The sequence below is a fragment of the Microcebus murinus genome, chromosome 19 (genome assembly GCF_040939455.1).
Source record: "Microcebus murinus isolate Inina chromosome 19, M.murinus_Inina_mat1.0, whole genome shotgun sequence".
Taxonomy (NCBI): domain Eukaryota; kingdom Metazoa; phylum Chordata; class Mammalia; order Primates; family Cheirogaleidae; genus Microcebus; species Microcebus murinus.
The window spans coordinates 24,517,984-24,537,657 of record NC_134122.1 but is presented as its reverse complement, the minus strand read 5'-3'; the positions used below and the strand labels follow the sequence as shown (position 1 = coordinate 24,537,657).

The window sequence follows — 19,674 nt, the reverse complement described above, 5'->3', positions numbered from 1 at the left end:
CCCTGTGTGGATTGATTTTTTTTTTTTTTTATCACTATATAAGGGCCTTTTTCTCTTTGGCAATTTTATTTGTGTTTTTTTTTTAATCTTCATTTTATTTATTTATTTTATTTTAGCGTATTATGGGGGTATACGTGTTAAGGTTACTTATATTGCCCATGCCCCCCTCCTCCCTTGAGTAAGAGCTTCAAGCGTGTCCATCCCCCAAACGTTGCACATCTTAATCATTGTGGTTGTATATACCCATCCTCTCCTCCCCCCCCACCCTCCCGACACCCAATAAATATTATTCCTATATGTCCACTTAGGTGTTGATCTGTCAATACCAATTTGCTGGTGAGTACATGTGGTGCTGGTTTTTCCATTCTTGAGATACTTCACTTAGTAGAATGGGTTCCAGCTGTATCCAGGAATATACAAGAGGTGCTATATCACCGTTGTTTCTTAAAGCTGAGTAGTATTCCATGGTGTACATATACCATATTTTATTAATCCACTCATGAATTGATGGGCACTTGGGTTGTTTCCATAGCTTTGCAATTGTGAATTGTGCTGCTATAAACATTTGAGTGCAGGTGTCTTTTTCATAAAGTGACTTTTGATCTTTTGGGTAGATGCCCAGTAGTGGAATTGCTGGATCAAATGGTAGATCTACTTGTATCGCTTTGAGGTATCTCCATATTATTTGTTTTGAAGTGTACTTTATCTGACATTAGTGTGGCTACGCCTGCTTTTTAAATTAACATTTGCATGATACATAGTTTCCCATCCTTTTACTTTCAGTCTTTGTGTGTCATTGCATTCGAAGTAAATTTCTTATAGGCAACATATCACTGGGTCGTGATTTTTTAAATCCATTCCGACAATCTCTTTTACTTGGTATACTTAGACCATTTACATTTAAAGTAATTATTGACATGGTAGGGTTTAGGTCTGCCAATTTATTATTTGTTTTGTGTTGGTTTCCTCTGCTTCTTGTTTCTCTTTTCTTTCCTTCTGTTAGGCTACATGAATGCTTTTAGGATCCCATCTGGGTTTATTTGTAGTGCTCTGAGTGTCTTGCTTTGGTTAGTTTCCTAGTGGTTGCTCTATGTATCGCAATGTACCCATATTACTTGTACCCATATTATAATGTACCCATATTATCAGTCTGCTGGTATTAGTGTTTTCCCAGTTCAAGTGAAGTGTGGACATTTTGCTTCCATTTGTGTCCCTTAACGCTTCCCAATTTAAAAACACAATGAACACGACTACTTCCTCTATCCATGTTAGGCATCACATCGGATGGTATTATGATTTTTGCTTTGACCACCAAATATGATTTTAAAATTTCATGGGGAGAAGAGTAGTCTATTAAGTTTACCATTGTTGTTTCCCAATTCCATTAGTCTTCCTTTCTGGAGTGGCAAGCCTCCTTCTGGTATCCTTTTCTTTCTGTTGGGAAAACATCCTTCACCAGATTATTTGCTGGTGACAGATTACCATCGTTTTCCTTCGTTTGAGAATTCTAACATTTCTTCTCTATTCCTAAAGATTATCTTTCCTGGGTATGGAATTCAGGGATCACAGTTCTTCTCTCTTAGCACTTGAAGAGTGCTGTGCCACTTTTCTCCCAAATGAGAGGAAACCTCATGGTTTCGGGTGAGAGATCTGTTCTCGTTTGGATCGGTTTTCTCTGCAAGGGATGCGTCATTCTTTCTGGCTTCCTCCAAGACTTTCCCCCCTTTGTCTATAGTTTTCAGGAGCTTGGTTATAATCTGTCTTGGTGTGGATTTTCTTTTTTTGAGAAGGACGTTATCCTGTTTGTAGTTTGCTCTGCTTATTGAATTTGTAGGTTTGAGGTTTATTATTATTATTTTTTTTTTTTTGCCAAATTTGGGGAATTTTTAGCCATTAGTTCTTCAAATATTTTTTTCAACACCCTCTTTTTCTCCTCTATTTCTGGGACTCAGGTAACAAGAATGTGGGATTTTCTGTTATTGTCCTTAAGATCTGGGAAGCTTTGTTCATTCTCATTCTGTCTATTTTCTCCCTGTGTTTCAGATTGGGTAATTTCTATTGCTCTATCTTCAAGTTCACTGATTCTGTCACATTCACTCTGTTATTGAGCTTCTTCAGTGAATTTTCTACTTGGTTTATTGCATTTTTCAGTTCTATAATTTCTACTTAGTTCTTTTTTAATATTTTCTATTTCTTTGGTGAGATTTTCTATTTTTTTTTACTTGTTCCAAGAGCATCTGTAATTGCTTGCTGTAGCATTTTAATGATGGCAACTTTAAAATCAGAAAATTCCAGCACCTGATTCATGTTGGTGTTGATATCTGTCACTTATCTTTTCTCATTCAAGTTGTGATTTTCCTGGTTCTTGGGATGATGAACCATTTTAAACTTTATCCTGGACACTTTGGCTATTGTATTAAGCAGCACAGAGTCCTATTTTAATCTCCTATTTGAGCGGGCAGTCACTCTGTTTAGGGTTAGCATGCGGGTCCTCTGCAGGCTATGGTTCCAACAACGTTTCATTTTCAGGGTCTTTGCTGTGTGATTTGGCTGCTTTGCTCATCCTGGTGCTGCTGGGCCCCCACTGATCTCGGCTGGTGCCCCCTGCACGGGTGGCAGACACTTTCCCCAGTTGAGTCACCTGGTGCCTCTATATGAGGGAAGGGACAAAAGGCCCCTCTCCAGGTTGAGTGTTTTATTGTTGGCAGGCTCCCTGCCCTGCTGGTGTCACTGGGACACCAAGCATCTTTGCATGGGGGAAGGGAGCCTGCAGGGAGAGAGGGTGATCCCCCAGTCTGAACTGGGCCACTGGTATTGGCAGGAGTTCCTTATGATTCAGGGGAGGAATGTGTCTACCAAGACTGTCTTTTGCTGCTAGGACAGGACTCCCAGGATGTCAGGTGTGGGTTGCCATCTGTCACTGGGTGGGGCCTTGTGACACTGAGCCACTGTGTTGTTCCTTCAGTCCTGCAGTCCCCAGCCAGCCTTCCTTCCCCTTCCCACTTTTCAGAGTCCAACTGTGGACTGATGTCCCAAGTCCAAGGTCTATGGCTGTATTTTGAGGGGAGGAGAAGGAGAGTTCAGTCTATACCATCTTGTCTGCATTGTGAATCTCCCATTCCTGACTACTTAAAAAACTCTTTCTTGATTCTGTTTCATTTTATTTGCTCTTTTTCTTTCTTGTTTTTGTTCTTCTTCTTTTAAATATATCCTTTCCTGGGCTTTCCATGTTGTCTATTCTCTCGTGTCTTCTCTATAATTTATTCCTTGTTCTAAAATGATTTTCAGTTTTTTTCTCCCAGTACTGTCAATTTCTTTTTCATAATCTCTAAGCTCTTATATTTCACGTTTGTGTTGTTCTTTCGGAAATTCAATTATTTTCTTAATTTGTTTTAGCTCACTTTGAATTATTGGGTTTCAGTTTTCATCTATTTTGTGCTTCATTTGTCGGGGGTGTTTTTATTGTCTGTGGGAAAGTTAAGCTACTCTTCCTTGTCCTTTTTTAATAGCACCTTTGTGCGGAGGTAGAGCTTGTTCCTTTTCTGTTGTTCATGGTTGAATGCGATGCGTTTTCCTGGATTATGAATAAGAGAGTCCACTAGAGGGAGGAGTGGACGCAGGTAACGTCCCCAGCTTCCTGTCTCCAGGGCTCCCTCCTCTGTCACTACTGCAAAGGGTTCATTCAAAATGCAGCCTCTTTGGGCAGCTCTCCCAGTCCTGGCTTGAGGGGCTTCCATTTCCGTCCAGATGCCTACCTGGGCTCTATGCAGGTCTTGCCTTCTGAGTAGGGAGAATAGCCATCCCGGTTTGCCCGGGACTGTGCTGAGTTTTAGCACCCACTGTCCTGCACCCTGGGAGACCCGCCAGTCCTGGGGAAGCCAGGCGGTTGCTTACTCGACTTCTAAGGTCATGCTGTTACGTTTAGGAGCCGGACTGTGCAGATACTTTTGGAGCTATTCCTCCTTTGTTATCCTTGGTGATTCTGCCCCGCCTTCCTGAGCCCTGCTTCTGGTGGTGTCTGCTCAAGGTGAAAGCGAGGGAATATCTGCTGGTGCTTTCTAAGGACTTCAAGGAGCCGGTCCTGGCGTTCCTGAATCCTCCTGCCTCTCTGAGTGACAGCGTGAGGTTCGCTGTCTGGCTTCACTTGTGTCATCAGTTGCTGCGTTACTGGATCCCTCACAGAAGCCTTTCTTTCTCTGTTGCATGCCCGGCTTACTCCGCCCCTTCCTCAAAATCGCTGGAGGATGAATTCGCTAAACAGACACTCTGTCAGGGAATCTCCAATTTCAAAATGAAAATACAACTGGGAACCACCAGAAGTTAAGCAAAGCCAACACCAACACACAGTCACCACAATTTTCACCCAGAAGAATTCACACCAAAAGAAAAAGAATTAATTGAAAAAAGAAACCAGATAGAAACTTGGATAGTTAACTAATAACCTCATAGGAATAAAACTGGGTAATTGCAACCAAGAAAAACAAGTAAGCATCCATCAAAAAGAATGTAAGATTCTGAAAATGAAAAATATAACTGTGATTATTAATATTATTTTCAGAAATGTCTATCAGTCTCAGTCTGCAAACTAGCAGAATGGGCATAATTCAAAAGAGAATTAGTAAAGTGGAAGAGAAGACTAGAGATTCCCAAAGTGCTTATCATGGTCCAAAGGTAAAGAGAAAAAGCTAAAAGCTTCCAGGGCCAAATGGGCAGGAGTGGAGTGGGGACAGATGAACTGCAAAGGAATGAGAATTTAGACTGTCCCCCAACATGCTCCTTGGCAACACTGGGAGCAAGAAGATCATATAGAAGTATTATATTTTCAAAGTTCTATGAAAAAATAATTCTAAACTTAAGAGGTCACTCAAGTATAAGAATAAAATACATTTCAGACATGCAGTAACTCAAGTTCATCACCCAAGAACCACTTCTGAAAGAATTAGCCAAGGACATCTTCCAGCAAAATGAAAAATGATTCTGGGGGTAGACATGGGTCATGAGAAGCAATGGTGAACAAGGAATCGCAGACACATCATTATCAAGTCTAAAAGAGTGTTGGGAGTTCGATCGGTAGCGGGAGCGGAGAGCGGACCCCAGAGTGCCCTGTGCAGCCCCACCGCCGCCGCCGGCCTAGTTACCATCACACATCGGGAGGAGCCGCAGCTGCCGCAGCCGGCCCCAGTCACCATCACCGCAACTATGAGCAGCGAGGCCGAGACCCAGCAGCCGCCCGCCGCCCCCCCCCCCCCCCCCCCCGCCGCCCCCGCCCTCAGCGCTGCCGACACCAAGCCCGGCACCACGGGCAGCGGCGCAGGGAGCGGTGGCCCGGGCGGCCTTACATCGGCGGCGCCTGCCGGCGGGGACAAGAAGGTCATCGCAACGAAGGTTTTGGGGACAGTAAAATGGTTCAATGTAAGAAACGGATATGGTTTCATCAACAGGAATGACACCAAGGAAGATGTATTTGTACACCAGACTGCCATAAAGAAGAATAACCCCAGGAAGTACCTTCGCAGTGCAGGAGATGGGGAGACTGTGGAGTTTGATGTTGTTGAAGGAGAAAAGGGTGCGGAGGCAGCAAATGTTACAGGCCCTGGTGGAATTCCAGTTCAAGGCAGTAAATATGCAGCAGACCGTAACCATTATAGACGCTATCCACGTCGCAGGGGTCCTCCACGCAATTACCAGCAAAATTACCAGAACAGTGAGAGTGGGGAAAAGAATGAGGGATCGGAGAGTGCTCCTGAAGGCCAGGCCCAACAACGCCGGCCCTACCGCAGGCGAAGGTTCCCACCTTACTACATGCGGAGGCCCTATGGGCGTCGACCACAGTATTCCAACCCTCCTGTACAGGGAGAAGTGATGGAGGGTGCTGACAACCAGGGTGCAGGAGAACAAGGTAGACCACCAGTAAGACAGAATATGTATCGGGGTTATAGACCACGATTCCGCAGGGGCCCTCCTCGCCAAAGACAGCCCAGAGAGGACGGCAATGAAGAGGATAAAGAGAATCAAGGAGATGAGACCCAAGGTCAGCAGCCGCCTCAACGTCGGTACCGCCGCAACTTCAATTACCGTCGCAGACGCCCAGAAAACCCTAAACCACAAGATGGCAAAGAGACAAAAGCAGCCTATCCACCAGCTGAGAATTCGTCCGCTCCCGAGGCTGAGCAGGGCGGGGCTGAGTAAATGCCGGCTTACCATCTCTACCATCGTCCGGTTTAGTCATCCAACAAGAAATGAATATGAAATTCCAGCAATAAGAAATGAAGAAAAGATTGGAACTGAAGACCTTAAGTGCTTGCTTTTTGCCCGTTGACCAGATAACTAGAACTATCTGCATTATCTATGCAGCATGGGGTTTTTATTATTTTTACCTAAAGATGTCTTTTTTGGTAATAACAAACGTGTTTTTTAAAAAAAGCCTGGTTTTTCTCTATGCCTTTAAAGGTTTTTAAATTGTTTCATATCTGGTCAAGTTGAGATTTTTAAGAACTTCATTTTTAATTTGTAATAAAAGTTCACAAACTTGATTTTTTGAAAAAAGTCAACAAACTGCAAGCACCTGTTAATAAAGGTCTTAAATAATTAAAAAAAAAAAAGAGTGTTGGGAAAAAACCCAACAACCAACCAGCCAAGACGTCAGCCGCTGCATTGGGAAACCAGCAGAGGTGATGGCAGAGTGTGCGGGGAAGGGACAGAGGCAGGGAGAGGGAGCACACTCTTGTCTGGGTATGTGGAAGACTGAAGATGCGGACCAACTCAACAAAGAGACCCCAAAGCAGTTACTTAAATAGTTATGGCGAGAATCTAGAAGATAATTAGAATGAATAATTTCTCAACCATTAGGAAAAAAAATGGAACAAGGAGAACATGATCAGTCCAACAAAAGATAGAAAACTGGTACAAAGAAATAGTCAGAAAGAATGACACACAGAGAATGTGATTTAAGATATCAGAAAAGCCCAAGGATTTTGGCAACTGCTATAATTATGATTGGAGCTGTCTGGCCACCCAGTTACAGAGGTGGTGGTCATTTAGTTTTAGTCCTACACAGCAAACGTAGTCCACGCCAATACTGGCAACCTTCTGTCCAGGTGACTCCATCTCTCCAACTGCTGCCTTCTCCTCCTGCTTCTTTTCAAGAGCTTAGAGGATGTCCTAGGATCACCCAGTGGGGTTTCCTGGAATATTCCTGGGAATGACTGGTCAAGTCTGCTCCCTGGATCTGTGTTTGGACTTTTGTGGGGATTTGCTACAGGCGCAAGTGTTCCTGGCCATCTGTCTCCTATCATGGTCTCTGGCCCTCCCAGGGACGTCTTCATCCCCTCTCTGGCATGCAGGGACTCCTGACCCCTTCACACTATGTTCAGGACACTTCTTGCCACCACTGTTCTCCCAGGTGCAGGACATGGCGCCCCAGGGACTTTTCTAGAAGCTTCCAGCTTCCCCCTAGTCGGCCTGGAAGAGCATGCCCCATGGCTGTGTTCTCAGGTTCACTTGTAGCATAGACCAAGGGACCTCCTTCCCCTATAGTTGTCATCACTATCCACTGGGGACTTGCAGGAGGCAGCTTCTTGTCTAGACATGGCTCTGGCCATGGCTTCCTCCTGTCACAGCCCATCTTTATCCTGTCTGTGAGTACCCCAGGGTTGCTGTGATAGAGTCCTACAAACTGAGTGGCTGAAACAATAGAAGTTTAGTCTTTTATAGTTCTGGGGGCTGGAAGTTCAAGGTCGAGGTGTCAGCAGGGCTGTGTTCCCTCTGGAGCCTCTAGGGGAGGCCTCTTCCAGGCCTGGCAGCCCCAGGGGTTTCTTGGAGCTAACCCTAACTCTATCCCTAATTCTAATCCTAACCCTAACCCTAAGCCCTAACCCTACCCCCAGGGGTTCCTTGGCTGATGAGCGCATCACTCCCACCTCTGCCTGTCTTCACGTGGACTTCTCCCCATGTGTCTGGGTCTCCTGTCAATCACCTCTGTTTTTATGAGGTCACCAGTCATATTGGATTAAAGGCACACCCTACTCCAGTACGACCACATCTTAACTAATTACATCCTCAGTGACCCTATTTCCATATAAGGTCCCATCCCGAGGCAGTAGGGGTTAGGACCTCAACATATGAATTTTTGCGGGTACCTGATTTAACCCATAACATTCTGTCCCTTCTCCAGGGGACATATTTAGGGGGAGTGCAGGAAGAGAGAAAACAGATCACCAATGTAAGATAAAAATAAAGCCCCTAGGCCCGCAGGTGAGAGAGAATGCACTCTTTGTGGTAATAAGGTACTGAATTATAAACAAGACCTAAGGCCATCCCAGGTGAGGGTTAAGTCACACAGCCCTACAGGTAAAGAATAAACTGTATTCTACTTGCCACCACCTTTTTCTTTTTCTCTAGCAGCTAAACAAGCGCTGGCCTAGGGATAAGCAATATTGGAACAACAGCAGCTCATCCAACCCATTCTGTGTCCCACAAGCTGTAACTGCAGCTTTGATTTCTGTATCTTCCTCCTGGGGACAGACCCCTGGCCACGGCTGGTTCTGGCTGGCTTACGCAGCCTGTGCACTGGAGCGCTTTCGTGTGCCTGCTTTAATTTTGACGTAGGGGGCAGAATCACAACACATTCAAATGTGAAGTCTCCACCCCAAAGTGAACTTGGGGCGCAGGTAACACGCATGTTTGCTTATCACACGTGCATGAACTTCCTCTGTTAATAATCACAGTTCCTCCCGTAACCTGTGGAATACGTATACTTAACTAACCTGCTCAGCACAAGTTCCTGCCCTACCCCTCCTCCTTCCAGTGCCTTCTTTCTACCTCTGCTGGAGGTCTGTGTCCCAGCCTGCAGGTTGAAACCATTCATGAGAAATAAAGTCTCTTTTCTAAATTTATAAATTGTGTGATTTTTCAGTTGACATCAATAACAGAAGCTTATCACAACAAGAGGTGTTTCCAAAACACATCTATGACATAAGTATGTCTTGAATTACTTTTAAAACAGAAGAAAAAATATCCTTTCTCGAGTCCACTTTCTTCTCTAACTACCAACCCATTTCTCATCTTCCCTTTCTTAGCAAAGGTCCTTGAAATCCTTGTCTAAACATGTCCTACAGTCCTCCTCCTAGTTGGGTCAAAAACCCAAGGTCAAGGAACACCTGTCCCTCTTGGCCATATTCAAACCAGGTCTGGTCAAACTGACCCAAACCAACCAACCAACCAACTAACCAACCAACCAAAGTGATTTTCTCCAAATCAGCCTCAGTGACACTTAGCCTTCTTCGTGTGTGTATGTCTGTTAAGATGCATCAGTTTTATTTTGACCAGTTTTCACAGCCAAATAATGAAATCTGTAAAACTTTACAGATGGTTCAGTTTATATATAATTCAAAATGCTCAACTAAACAGTAGGTTGCACAGATCCAAGATTACTGCCAATTGGCCAAGATGAAGGCAGATGTACCCATTGCATAGCTCTCCTTCATCGTCTAATTACAAACAATTCATACTCAGTGCAAAACATTTGTGAAAAAAATCCCACAGAAAACACCAAAGTTTAAATATTTCTCTTTTATCCTGCTACCCAGGCATAACCAATATGTAATATATATTTTGATAATGATCTTATGGTTTTAAAGATATGTATACACCTATACATACACACACAAATTACACATGCTTATAGACTACAAATTATTTGTGAATAATTGTAAAATATATATTTGTGTAAAATTATAAAATACACACATTACAAAATCAGTGGTATACTTAGCAGGGTATTTTGATGTCTGATTTTTGTTCACTTTGCAATACATTACAAATCTTTTTGCATCAATAACTGTTCTTCCTTGGCATCCGTTTTTATAGCTGTATCTATTATATGAATTTTCCATATTTTTTGTAAAGAAAAAATTTTGATAAAGGAAAAATTCTTCAGTAACAGAATCTTATCACAATAAGAGATGTTGACAGGACAGATTGGTGGCTGCCAATCTGTTGGATTCACCACATTGTGCATGTGTTAAATGCCACTGAATCATTCACTTTAAAATGGTCATTTTTATGTTATGTGAATTTCACCTTAGTAAAAACAAAAGGAAAAAATGATATATTATTATTAACAAAAAAGACAGGGTTCCTCCAGCGAGGAAAAGTAGAACCGCTGACCCAGTGGCTTTGGATGCAGGTGGGAGAGACCTTCGTCAGAACTGTCCATGTGATGGTGTTTCCAGGAGGAGGTTCCCGTGAGGCTGGGGACAGTAGCTGCGTGTGGTGGTGGGGGGGAGCCCTCGGGGTGGGCCAGGACTCAGAGTCCACTCCGGCCGGAGCCGCCCCAGCTCTCTCCGTGCAGTTAATTATTAAAAACACGTGTTGGGGCCCGGTGCGGTGGCTCACGCCTGTAATCCTAGCATTCTGGGAGGCCGAGGCGGGCGGATTGCTCGAGGTCAGGAGTTCAAAACCAGCCTGAGCAAGAGTGAGACCTCATCTCTACTATAAATAGAAAGAAATTAATTGGACAACTAATATATATAGAAAAAATTAGCCGGGCATGGTGGAGCATGCCTGTAGTCCCAGCTACTCGGGAGGCCGAGGCAGGAGGATCAGTTCTGCCCGGCAGAGCAGCCTCCGTGCCTCCCAGAACTCGCCTCTCCCAACACGTGTTTTTTTTTTTTTTTTTTTTTTCCCTTGAGCCAGAGTCTCACTCTGTTGCCCAGGCTAGAGTGAGTGCCGTGGCGTCAGCCTAGCTCACAGCAACCTCAAACTCCTGGGCTCAAGCGATTGAGCCCACGTTCTTAACCCGCTCCTGTTTTGAAATAAGAAATGTGGAACCAGAGGGTCCCTGACGCTCCTTTTACTCCGGACCGGCTGGAAGCTGGTGGAGAGACCCTGCCTGTGCTTGCTGGGAGCCGGGGCCACGTGGCCTCCTGCTCCTCTGAGCCCGTGGGCAGCGTGGAGCGTCCACGTGGGCAGGGCTGGGGCCCCAAGAGGGGTGGGGCCTCCTGGTGTTGGCCAGGTAGAGCCAGGTGACCTTTTGTCTTTAGGGGAGAGGGTTGCTCTATTTCATTATTGCTGTGGATGTTGTTATTAAGGTGAAATTCACATCACGTAAAATTAATCATTTTGAGGCATCAATCTGGCGGCATTTAGTCCATTAACAGCGCTGTGCAACCACACCTCTGTCTAGTTACCAAACGTTTGCATCACCCCAGAAGGAGACCCCGTGCCCCTGAGCACTCACTCCCCTTTCCCCTCCCCAGCCCCTGGCGGCACCATCTGCTTTCTGTCCCTGTGGGTCCCTGATGTGTCGTTTCCACGGCATTGCATTAAATGAAAACCGCAAAGACACGTACTTGGTGGTTGGGGTGAGGGTGTGGCCGCCGGGCCAGGGCAGTATGGTGCAGTGGTCAGCACAGGCACCGATCCTGGTTCGTCCCCCGCCCGGGGGCAGCTTCCCGGTTCCTGACTCTCCACTCTGTGTGCTGCTGCCCCCGACCTATCCTCACTCCACTTGGCTGGTCCCTCTTCCGCTTAGTAGCAAAACTTCCTCCTAGTTTCTGCTCCTCCCAACTTCCGCTCGTTGAGGCTCCGGCTGCACCTCCTGCTTCTGACCCACCTGACTTCACTTGGATGATCTCGCCATCGTTTCACACTTGGGTTCTGGAGACCAGGAGTCTGTTTTGCGCCAGAGGAGCTACTGTGGATTTGGTGGCCCCGGCGGGTTTTGGTGGCCGAGTGGCTGGGTGCTGTGGTCTGCAGGGGCTGCCCCTTCAGCGGGGGCTTCGGGCAGGGCAGTTCCACCCCAGAGGGGCTGCTGGTGTGGCAGACATCGCTATTAGTTCCAATCCCCACGTTAGGAGGAAAGAGTTGAGAGAGGGTGGACGCTGGGCAGACCTGAGGCTCACGGCCAATGACTCAGCCCTTTGAGCTTCAGTTCCTTCATCAGTAAAATGCAAATAATGTTCTTTTCCTTGCAGGGATCTTGTAAACATTAGGGATAATATATGCAGGCTGCCTGGAACTGCTAGGCATTAAGTGGAAGTTATTATAATATCAGGAGAAAGGAGGATATTGTGTAAATAACTGTAATGCTCCCTTGTGGCTCCAGTCATGCCCAGACAGTACATTTCCGCCTCTCAGAGGGGTTGAAAATGCTCCATAGAATGAAAAATACCCCAAGGAGGTAGTTCCTATGGACGGTCAGAGTGCCCCTGCCACGTTGCATCGTTAAATGAAAAAAAGCAAGGTGCCAAACGGTGTGTGTGTGTATGGTGTCCCCCCAGTTGTGTAAAAAGAGAAAAACCGAAAAGGCGCGCACACATAGGATTACACGCACATAGGGTGCATCGGAAGAGGGAAGTTGGGCTTGGGGGCAGGTGGGTGGGAGGGTGGGACTTCCTCCCCTCATGGTACCCCTTGGTTTCTTTTACATTTTGTACCACATGTAGGTTATTACCTCTATGGGATGACATAAAATATGTGTTCCAAGTCTTCTAAAAGATTCTGGGCTGTGAGACACGCAACCAGCAAGAACGCAAGTCTGGGGAAAACTAGTTTTCAATGAGAGAAGATGGGAGGGACACGAAGTAGAAGAATGCACATGGGTGTGATGCGGAAGACATGAAGAATGGTGTGAATGCACACGTTTCTAAATGTTTTCTTAATGATTTTTCACTGTTTTACTTAACTAAAAAAAAAAAAAAAGTCCTGATGAACATTCACGTAGAAGCACGGTGAGCTGTGCTTCCCTCCTCCCTTCTCCTGGCGGTGCCTGAGTCCCCAGCCCCGCCGAGCGCAGGGTGGGCAGCCCCTGGTCTGGGGCTGCGTGGCTCTAGGCGGGAGCCAAACCCTGGGGATTTGACCGAGAAGAGTGTGTAGAGAAAAGGGACCTGAAGACCGGTAAAAATGAGCTAATTCTCGATTTTCACCACTTCACACATTTGTTCAGGTGGCAGAACCTCACTAAACCCAGGCTCTTTCATCCAAAATAATCAAATGCAATGTGAAGCAAAACCCTGAAACAATGTAGGGCCATTGGCATGTGTCCTCCTAGCTTGCTTTTATTAATATTTTGAGTTCATGAAATTTTGCTAGAGTTGGTTGGGGGAAGGGGGGAAAAAGTTGGACCCATCTAATTTCTAGTCCTTGAAGGGCTGTGTTTCCAGTTTCTGTGTATGGAGGAGGTTGAGAAGTCCGCCAGCCATCTGTATGGCTGGAAATGTAAAAGATCGTTTTGTGGCTGGGTCTGCCTTTGTTGCTTGGCATGAAACCCATTTACCATGTTAAAATGAAGACAAATAATCCCAGGGCTCAATTGGCCATGATTAAGCTCTCACTGTGTCCTTGGAGAGAGGAAGCAAATCAGTGTTAAGCTTAATTTTTCTTTCCGGGCAGCGCCCTGGGGCACTGTGGTCTCCGTGGACATGCTTCCCACGGGCTAATAGCAACATGCACCACGCGGAGCGCCAGGTCGGAGCTCAATAAATATTCGCTGTCGATCGATTGGTAAATGAGCAGATCGCTTAGTGGGCTATGTTCCTCCTAGGGGAGAGAACTCCAGAGGCTGGCTTGGCACCACTGTGCTCTTGCAGTGTGACCTTGGGTAACCTTGGACCACAAAGCCAAATGTGTCCCCAGATGGGGACACTGGCCAGACCAGGATCATGACACCAGGCACATGCAAAGTGCTTTGCACACTGTCAAGGACTACACAAATAATGCAAGGAGTTAGAGTTTCTCACCGGGGCTGTTCCAGTGGTACCAAGGGCCCCCTGACAGTCAGTTTAATGTGCCGATTTGACTGCGCTATGGGATGGCCAGGAATTTGGTCAAATATTTTTCTAGGTGTGTCTGTGAGGGTGTTTGTGGATGAGGTTAACATCTGAATATGTACCCTGAGTAAAGAGAATGGCACTCCCTACGTGGGTGGGCCGCATCTAATCAGTTGAAGGCCTGAATAGCACACAAAAGGATGACTCTCCCCCCACCTAGGAGGAATTTCTTCCTGCTTGACTGCCTTTGTGCTGGATACTGGCTTTTTCCCTGCCTTTGGACACAGGCTCTTTGGGCAATGTATTTTGTGATAACTCCATTAGGATGCCCCGAAGAAGAAGATTGTTCCTGCTACAGAGGGTGAGATAAACGGGCAGGAGATCCAGAAGCATGGCGGATGCGCTTTCATTTCACAAGACCCTGCCCAAGGTGCTGCCCACCAGAGCTGGTGTTTGAGCGGAAGACCCCTGTCCTCTGGCCTAGAGCAGGCACTGCGTTCTACACGATGCTTGGCTCCTGCATTTCTCCTGCGGTTTCTCGACTCATGGTTTCCAACTTTTCCACACTTTGACTCTAATATTCCTCAAAGAGGACCTTTTTTGGGTTGAATCTATTTGGATGGATACCTTGGTTATAGCTATCCTTAGTGCGGTGGTTTTCTTAATTGCTGGTTATTTGTTGGCTATAGTGGTGGCGTACCGTGTGTGGGCAGATTCCCTGCTTCTTGTTGGCAAGGGATGGTGACAGGCTTTGAAATCCTTTCCTGTGGTCTTCCTAACAGTGTGAATTACACTGGGACGCCCAGTTTAATCCCTGCGACAGTGGGTGGTGCTTTTGGCTAAGTGTCAGCCACACCCTTCCATGGGACTCCAAGTTTCTCAGGGGTTGATCTCTGCCCAAATCTTGCTCCTTCTTGTTCTACTCCACAACTTCTTCCCAAGGATTCTCCAGTAGCTTCTGGCACTTTCCCTCTGAATCATACCTAAGCTATGTTTTTTGTTTTCCCCTAAAACTTTTCCTTCTTTCTGAGACTATCTGGCGACTGTTGTCTCTAGTCAGCCATCTTGCCTTCATCCCCTCCCCCCATCAACTCTGGGGGACACATTCAAACCACAGCATATGTCCTTCCCTATCAATAATTACTCTAGATGTAAGTGGATTCAACTACCATATCAAAAGGCACAGGGTGGTTGAATGGATACAAAAAATAAGACCTAACTTTATTATGTCTACAAAAGACTCACTTTAGTTTTAAAAACACACATAGAGAGCCAAGATGGCAAGACTAGAAGCAGCCGGCACTCTCCACTCTCAAGGAGAGAATGAAAAGTTGCAAGTAGATGTTCATCTGTGGATGGACCATCACAGAGTGTACAACAGAGCACAGAAAAAGTGATGCTCTGGCTCTTCTGAGGCTAGGTCATCAAAATGCGGTGCGTTATTGCTTTGTTCTTGCGAGACACTTGCTCTTGGAATGCAGCTGCCATGCTGTGAGGAAGTCCAAGCAGCTGTGCGGCAACCACATGGAGACGGCAACTGTAGGCATTCTGGCCGACAGCTCTGAGGTCTGAGCCAACAGGCAGCATCGACCAGCAGACAAGTGAGAAAAGGCATCTCCAGCTGAGGTCCCGGACATGGAGCAGTGAGAAGCCATCCTGACGATGCCCTGTCTTATTTCCAAACTCACAGAATCCAAGAGCAGAATAAAAGTCTCTTCCCTGAGGGGACAGGGCCTTCTGGGATGCCTTTTGTCTTGGTCCTGGGCCCAGGAGGCCCTGGGCCCTCTGGCCTCCCCAGTGAAGGCCCATCTCTTCCCCTTCCTTCTTTGGGTACAACGGACACGTTGTTGCTGTAAACGGCTTAATTTTATTAGGTTGAGCCTTCATTTGTTTTTGTCCCAAGAGACCCTTTGGAACCATCTCACGCCCTTTAAAAATCAAACTAATCATGTTCTAAATTAATTAAAAACATAAGGAAATTGATCTGAAAAGCAAAGTCAACGGACAGGAGAAATGAAATTAAAGTCGAACCCTAGACAAACGGCCAGAGGCACACCTGGCTTCATTTGGAGAGAGGCTGCTCCGTGCGATTGGGTGGATGTTCTTTGGGGAGGGGGTAGTTCCTGATCAAGGACCTTTCTAGGAGATAACCCTGCTGCTTCCCCAAACGACAGGAAACCTCTGATTCTGGGATGCCCGACCACACCCCTGTCCACACAAGGTTCCTGCTTCTGCCGTGTCGTAGCTTCTCCTGCTTTTTGGGGCCCAACCACCTGCCCCTCTGTTAGGTGAAGGGGAAGCCCCCTCCCCTGCCCACCCACGGGGGAGCAGAAGTTATTTTTTTCCTGATGCAGTTTTTTTTTAAGTCATGATGATGATTATAACTCACATTTATTAAGTGCCCATATGTTCCAGACATAGCACATGTGTTAACTCATTTCTCTCTCAAAGAAACTTCATGTTTTGGAGCTAGATAGAGGTGGTGGTTGTACAACATTGTGAATGTGCTAAATGCCATGAATTAATTCACTTTTACACGGTTAATTTCATGTTATGCGAATTTCACTGCAATATGTTATTTTGAAAAAGTGAAAAAAGACACCATGAAGTGGATTTTGTATGATGACGTTTTACAGTGAGGGCCTGAGGCCAGGGCGGTAGCTTGCTCCCAGTGAGTTTGCAAGGAGCTGAGGTTCACATCCGAGCTCTCTGCCTTCAGAGCCCAAGCTTTTAATCACTGGGCAGTTTTGGTGAATGGTTTGCTGGGAGATACAAAGTGCTATATCCATGGATAGTTTTTGGAGGTTTCTAGAAACTACTTTTCTTCTACAGGCAGAGTGGCCCATACTCATTCTATTTGGAGGCGATTGTTTTACACTCCCTGCCTGTGGGTCTAAAGTCTAATATTCACAGGACATTGTGCGGGATCCACAAAGTTGGTCCTGTGTGAAACCCAGGAATAGACCTGGTCTCTTCTCAGCAAAAATAAGATTTAAACCAAGTGTATTTTCAATAAAATATTTATCATGAAGTCACAGTTTCCAGGGATCAACCCTGCTTAGGGACTTCTGGCTTCTCAAGCTTTAAATCCTCTATCCAGAGCCACAGGTAACCTTTGTGTGAATTAAAAAAGGCATTCCCTCCTGGGAATATTCTATAAATCGCTGGGGTTTTGGTTACACAGGTGTATGCCCTTGTCAAAGGTCAATAGATATGCACTTAAAATTTGTGCATTTCATCATATGAAAATTTTAAATAAACAACTATAAATGCACACTGGACTCTAGTTAATGTTGCACATGCAATGTGTTTAGGAAGAAGCATACCAATGTTCGCAATTTGTTTGAAATGCACCCAAAAATTAGAAATGAAGAAATGAATGGATATGTGATAAAGTATGTTCATTGTAGAATCTAGGCACTGGCTTTATATATGGCTGTTCACTGTAAAGTTCTTTCAACTTTGCTACTTGTTTACAAACATTTTGTATAATAAAAGTTTTGGGGGAAAGGCACCCCTTGGGCAGACCCAGTTCTGCAGGGCACAGCTTAGCAAGTCAAGTGTTGTCTGGATTTCGGGCCATTCATCCCCTCTGTGGGGTACCTTGTGCAGCAAACAAGACAACAGCCATTCGGGGTCACCCGACTTCCCATCTCAGCACTCAGCCGTTCAATTCTCTTCCAAATTCCTCTTAACAAGTTGCAGACATTTTCATTTCCTACAGAGATAAAAATTTCTAGCTTAAGGCTTTTTTTCTTGTAAAAGACTTTTCAACCTTTGCCTGTCACCTCTGAGTCATTTTTTCTTACTGCCTTAATCACTCTATCTTTATGTCTTGAGAGTAGATCTCTCCTCCTCCTCCTCTTCCTCCCTTATTTTCTTCTATAAACATAAATATAATTCCTTCTCCAGCATGGCCTGGGCTGTTCTTGGCCCCTTTGCATTTTTGTATGAATTTTAGTGCAAGTACTCCAGGAAGCTCTTTGGTGGTATCTACTAAAGCTGAACCTGTTCACATCCCATAGCCCACCAATCCCATCCGTACGTATATTCTAAGTGAAATGCTTCCATTCTTTACCCCCGAAGCTGTGGACCAGAATGCTCATAGCAGTGCCATTCATAATAGCCCCAAAGTACCTGAACACCCCCCAGGGGTGGAAGGGTTGAATATATTCACACCACATAATTCTACATGGCAGTGACAATGAAGCAGCTGTTGCCACACACACGGATGAACCTCACAGACATGATGCTGAGTGGACAAAGCCAGACACAGAATTCATTCTGGGTTTTATTATGTATGAGACAGAGACACTTATATTTATAGAAGAGACAAAGCCCCAACTCATCTAGGCTGTTAGAAATCAAGATGGAGGTTCCTCTTGGTGGCAGAAGGGGACTCACACAGGCTTCTAGGACCTTGGCGTGTTCTGCCCCTTGATCTGGGTTGCATGGGTGTGTCGGGTTTGTGAGGCTTCATTGAGCTGTCTCTCTATATGCTCGTGGTCTGTGCACTTCTGCATGGAGGTTACACCTCAATGGAAAGCTTTAAAAACATGGGGGTGACTGGGGGAGCAGGGCTCCACTGCTTCCTAGAAGGAAGGATGCCTAGTGCCTTGCCCCTCAGCAGTGGTCTGGACCAGGGGTCCTCAAACTACAGCCTGTGGGTCACATGTGGCCCGACGAGGACATTTATCCAGCCCACTGGGTGTTTTTGCCGCTGCTGCCTGTCCTGCTTAGCAGCCGACTCGTCCCGGGCCCACAGTGCGCATGTGTGGAATGTGCGCCGCTCTCTCCAACGGCCCTCCAACAGTCTGAGGGACAGTGAACTGGCCCCCTGTTTAAAAAGTTTGAGGACCCCGGGTCTGGACAATACAAACTGGTGGCCTTTGGACCTTGATTTGGCATCCACTCTCCTCCCAGAAGCTGGTTGCGTGTGGAGCTTTGGTGCTGGGTAAAACCCTCGGTGTTGAATACATCCCGGTCTGCATAGCTGTGCCACATGTCCCCTCGCCCCTCGTGTCTGTTCCGTCTCCCCCACTTCTCACCTCCGGGGAAGCCTTTTTGGGCTTAGAAGTAGGACGCTTCCAATCCTGTTCACCCCGTTTCAGCTATAGATGAGAACTTTCTCGTCCTCTGGGGCCCAGGCTTTTGAAACTCAAAAGCCAACAAACAAGCATTTTCTTTCTGCATTTCCGCTTTGCCATTCTTTCATGGAGTTAAAGGAAATACTGGGCGTGAAAAAGGCATCAGTTATGTTTCGAAATTAGATAGTGGTGACGGTCACATAACACTGTGAAGGAACTAAATGGCATTGAATCGTACGCTTTGAACAATTTATTTGATGTTATGTGAATTTCAACTCAATTAATTCAAAAAGGAAAACGAGGCACCAGTTAATAATGAAACAATGTTATCTCACGACATCGCCACCGCATCTAGGAGCCCGGTGGAGGGCATGGAATCGGCACCTTTGATTCTGCCCCGGCTAACTGGCGTGAGCTCGGGTCTCCAGCTACGGCAAACTGGGTTTATGTGATTAATGTAGCAAATGTCGTGGTCAAGAGGACAAGCTCAGACTGACTGGGGGCTGAGTCCTGGCTCTGCCACTCAGGAGTTGGGTGACCTTGGCAAGGCTTCTAATTTAAAAAAATCGTTCATTCATTTTCAGCAGCCCGAGAGGAAATGTGCGAATATTGTCCATTATCCGACGTTTATGCTTTAATGTCTTATGAACTTTCACCTGAGGAAATGTCAAATCTGGCTGAGAAACATCCGAGAAGAAAGAGGGTAATCGGAAGTTGTAATATTCCAAAATATTTCCAAATGTTAGAAAAATTAATCACCAACCAAAAAACACTTCTGAGACTCACAGATACTTAACTTCTCTGGGCTTCGGTTTCTT

The 19,674-nt window shown here is 45.8% G+C and overlaps 1 protein-coding gene across 1 annotated transcript; it reads left to right on the top strand.

The window, feature by feature from the left end:
* Positions 1-5,060: 5,060 nt before the first annotated feature.
* LOC105855906 (Y-box-binding protein 1) lies at positions 5,061-6,602 on the top strand. Its single transcript, XM_075995258.1, has one exon. The coding sequence runs from the start codon at positions 5,200-5,202 to the stop codon at positions 6,187-6,189; it is 990 nt and encodes a 329-aa protein (XP_075851373.1). The 5' UTR covers positions 5,061-5,199; the 3' UTR covers positions 6,190-6,602.
* Positions 6,603-19,674: the final 13,072 nt, after the last annotated feature.

Excerpts from the sequence above, each read along its gene's own strand:
- LOC105855906 (XM_075995258.1), top strand. The coding sequence starts at position 5,200 with ATGAGCAGCGAGGCCGAGACCCAGCAGCCGCCCGCCGCCCCCCCCCCC.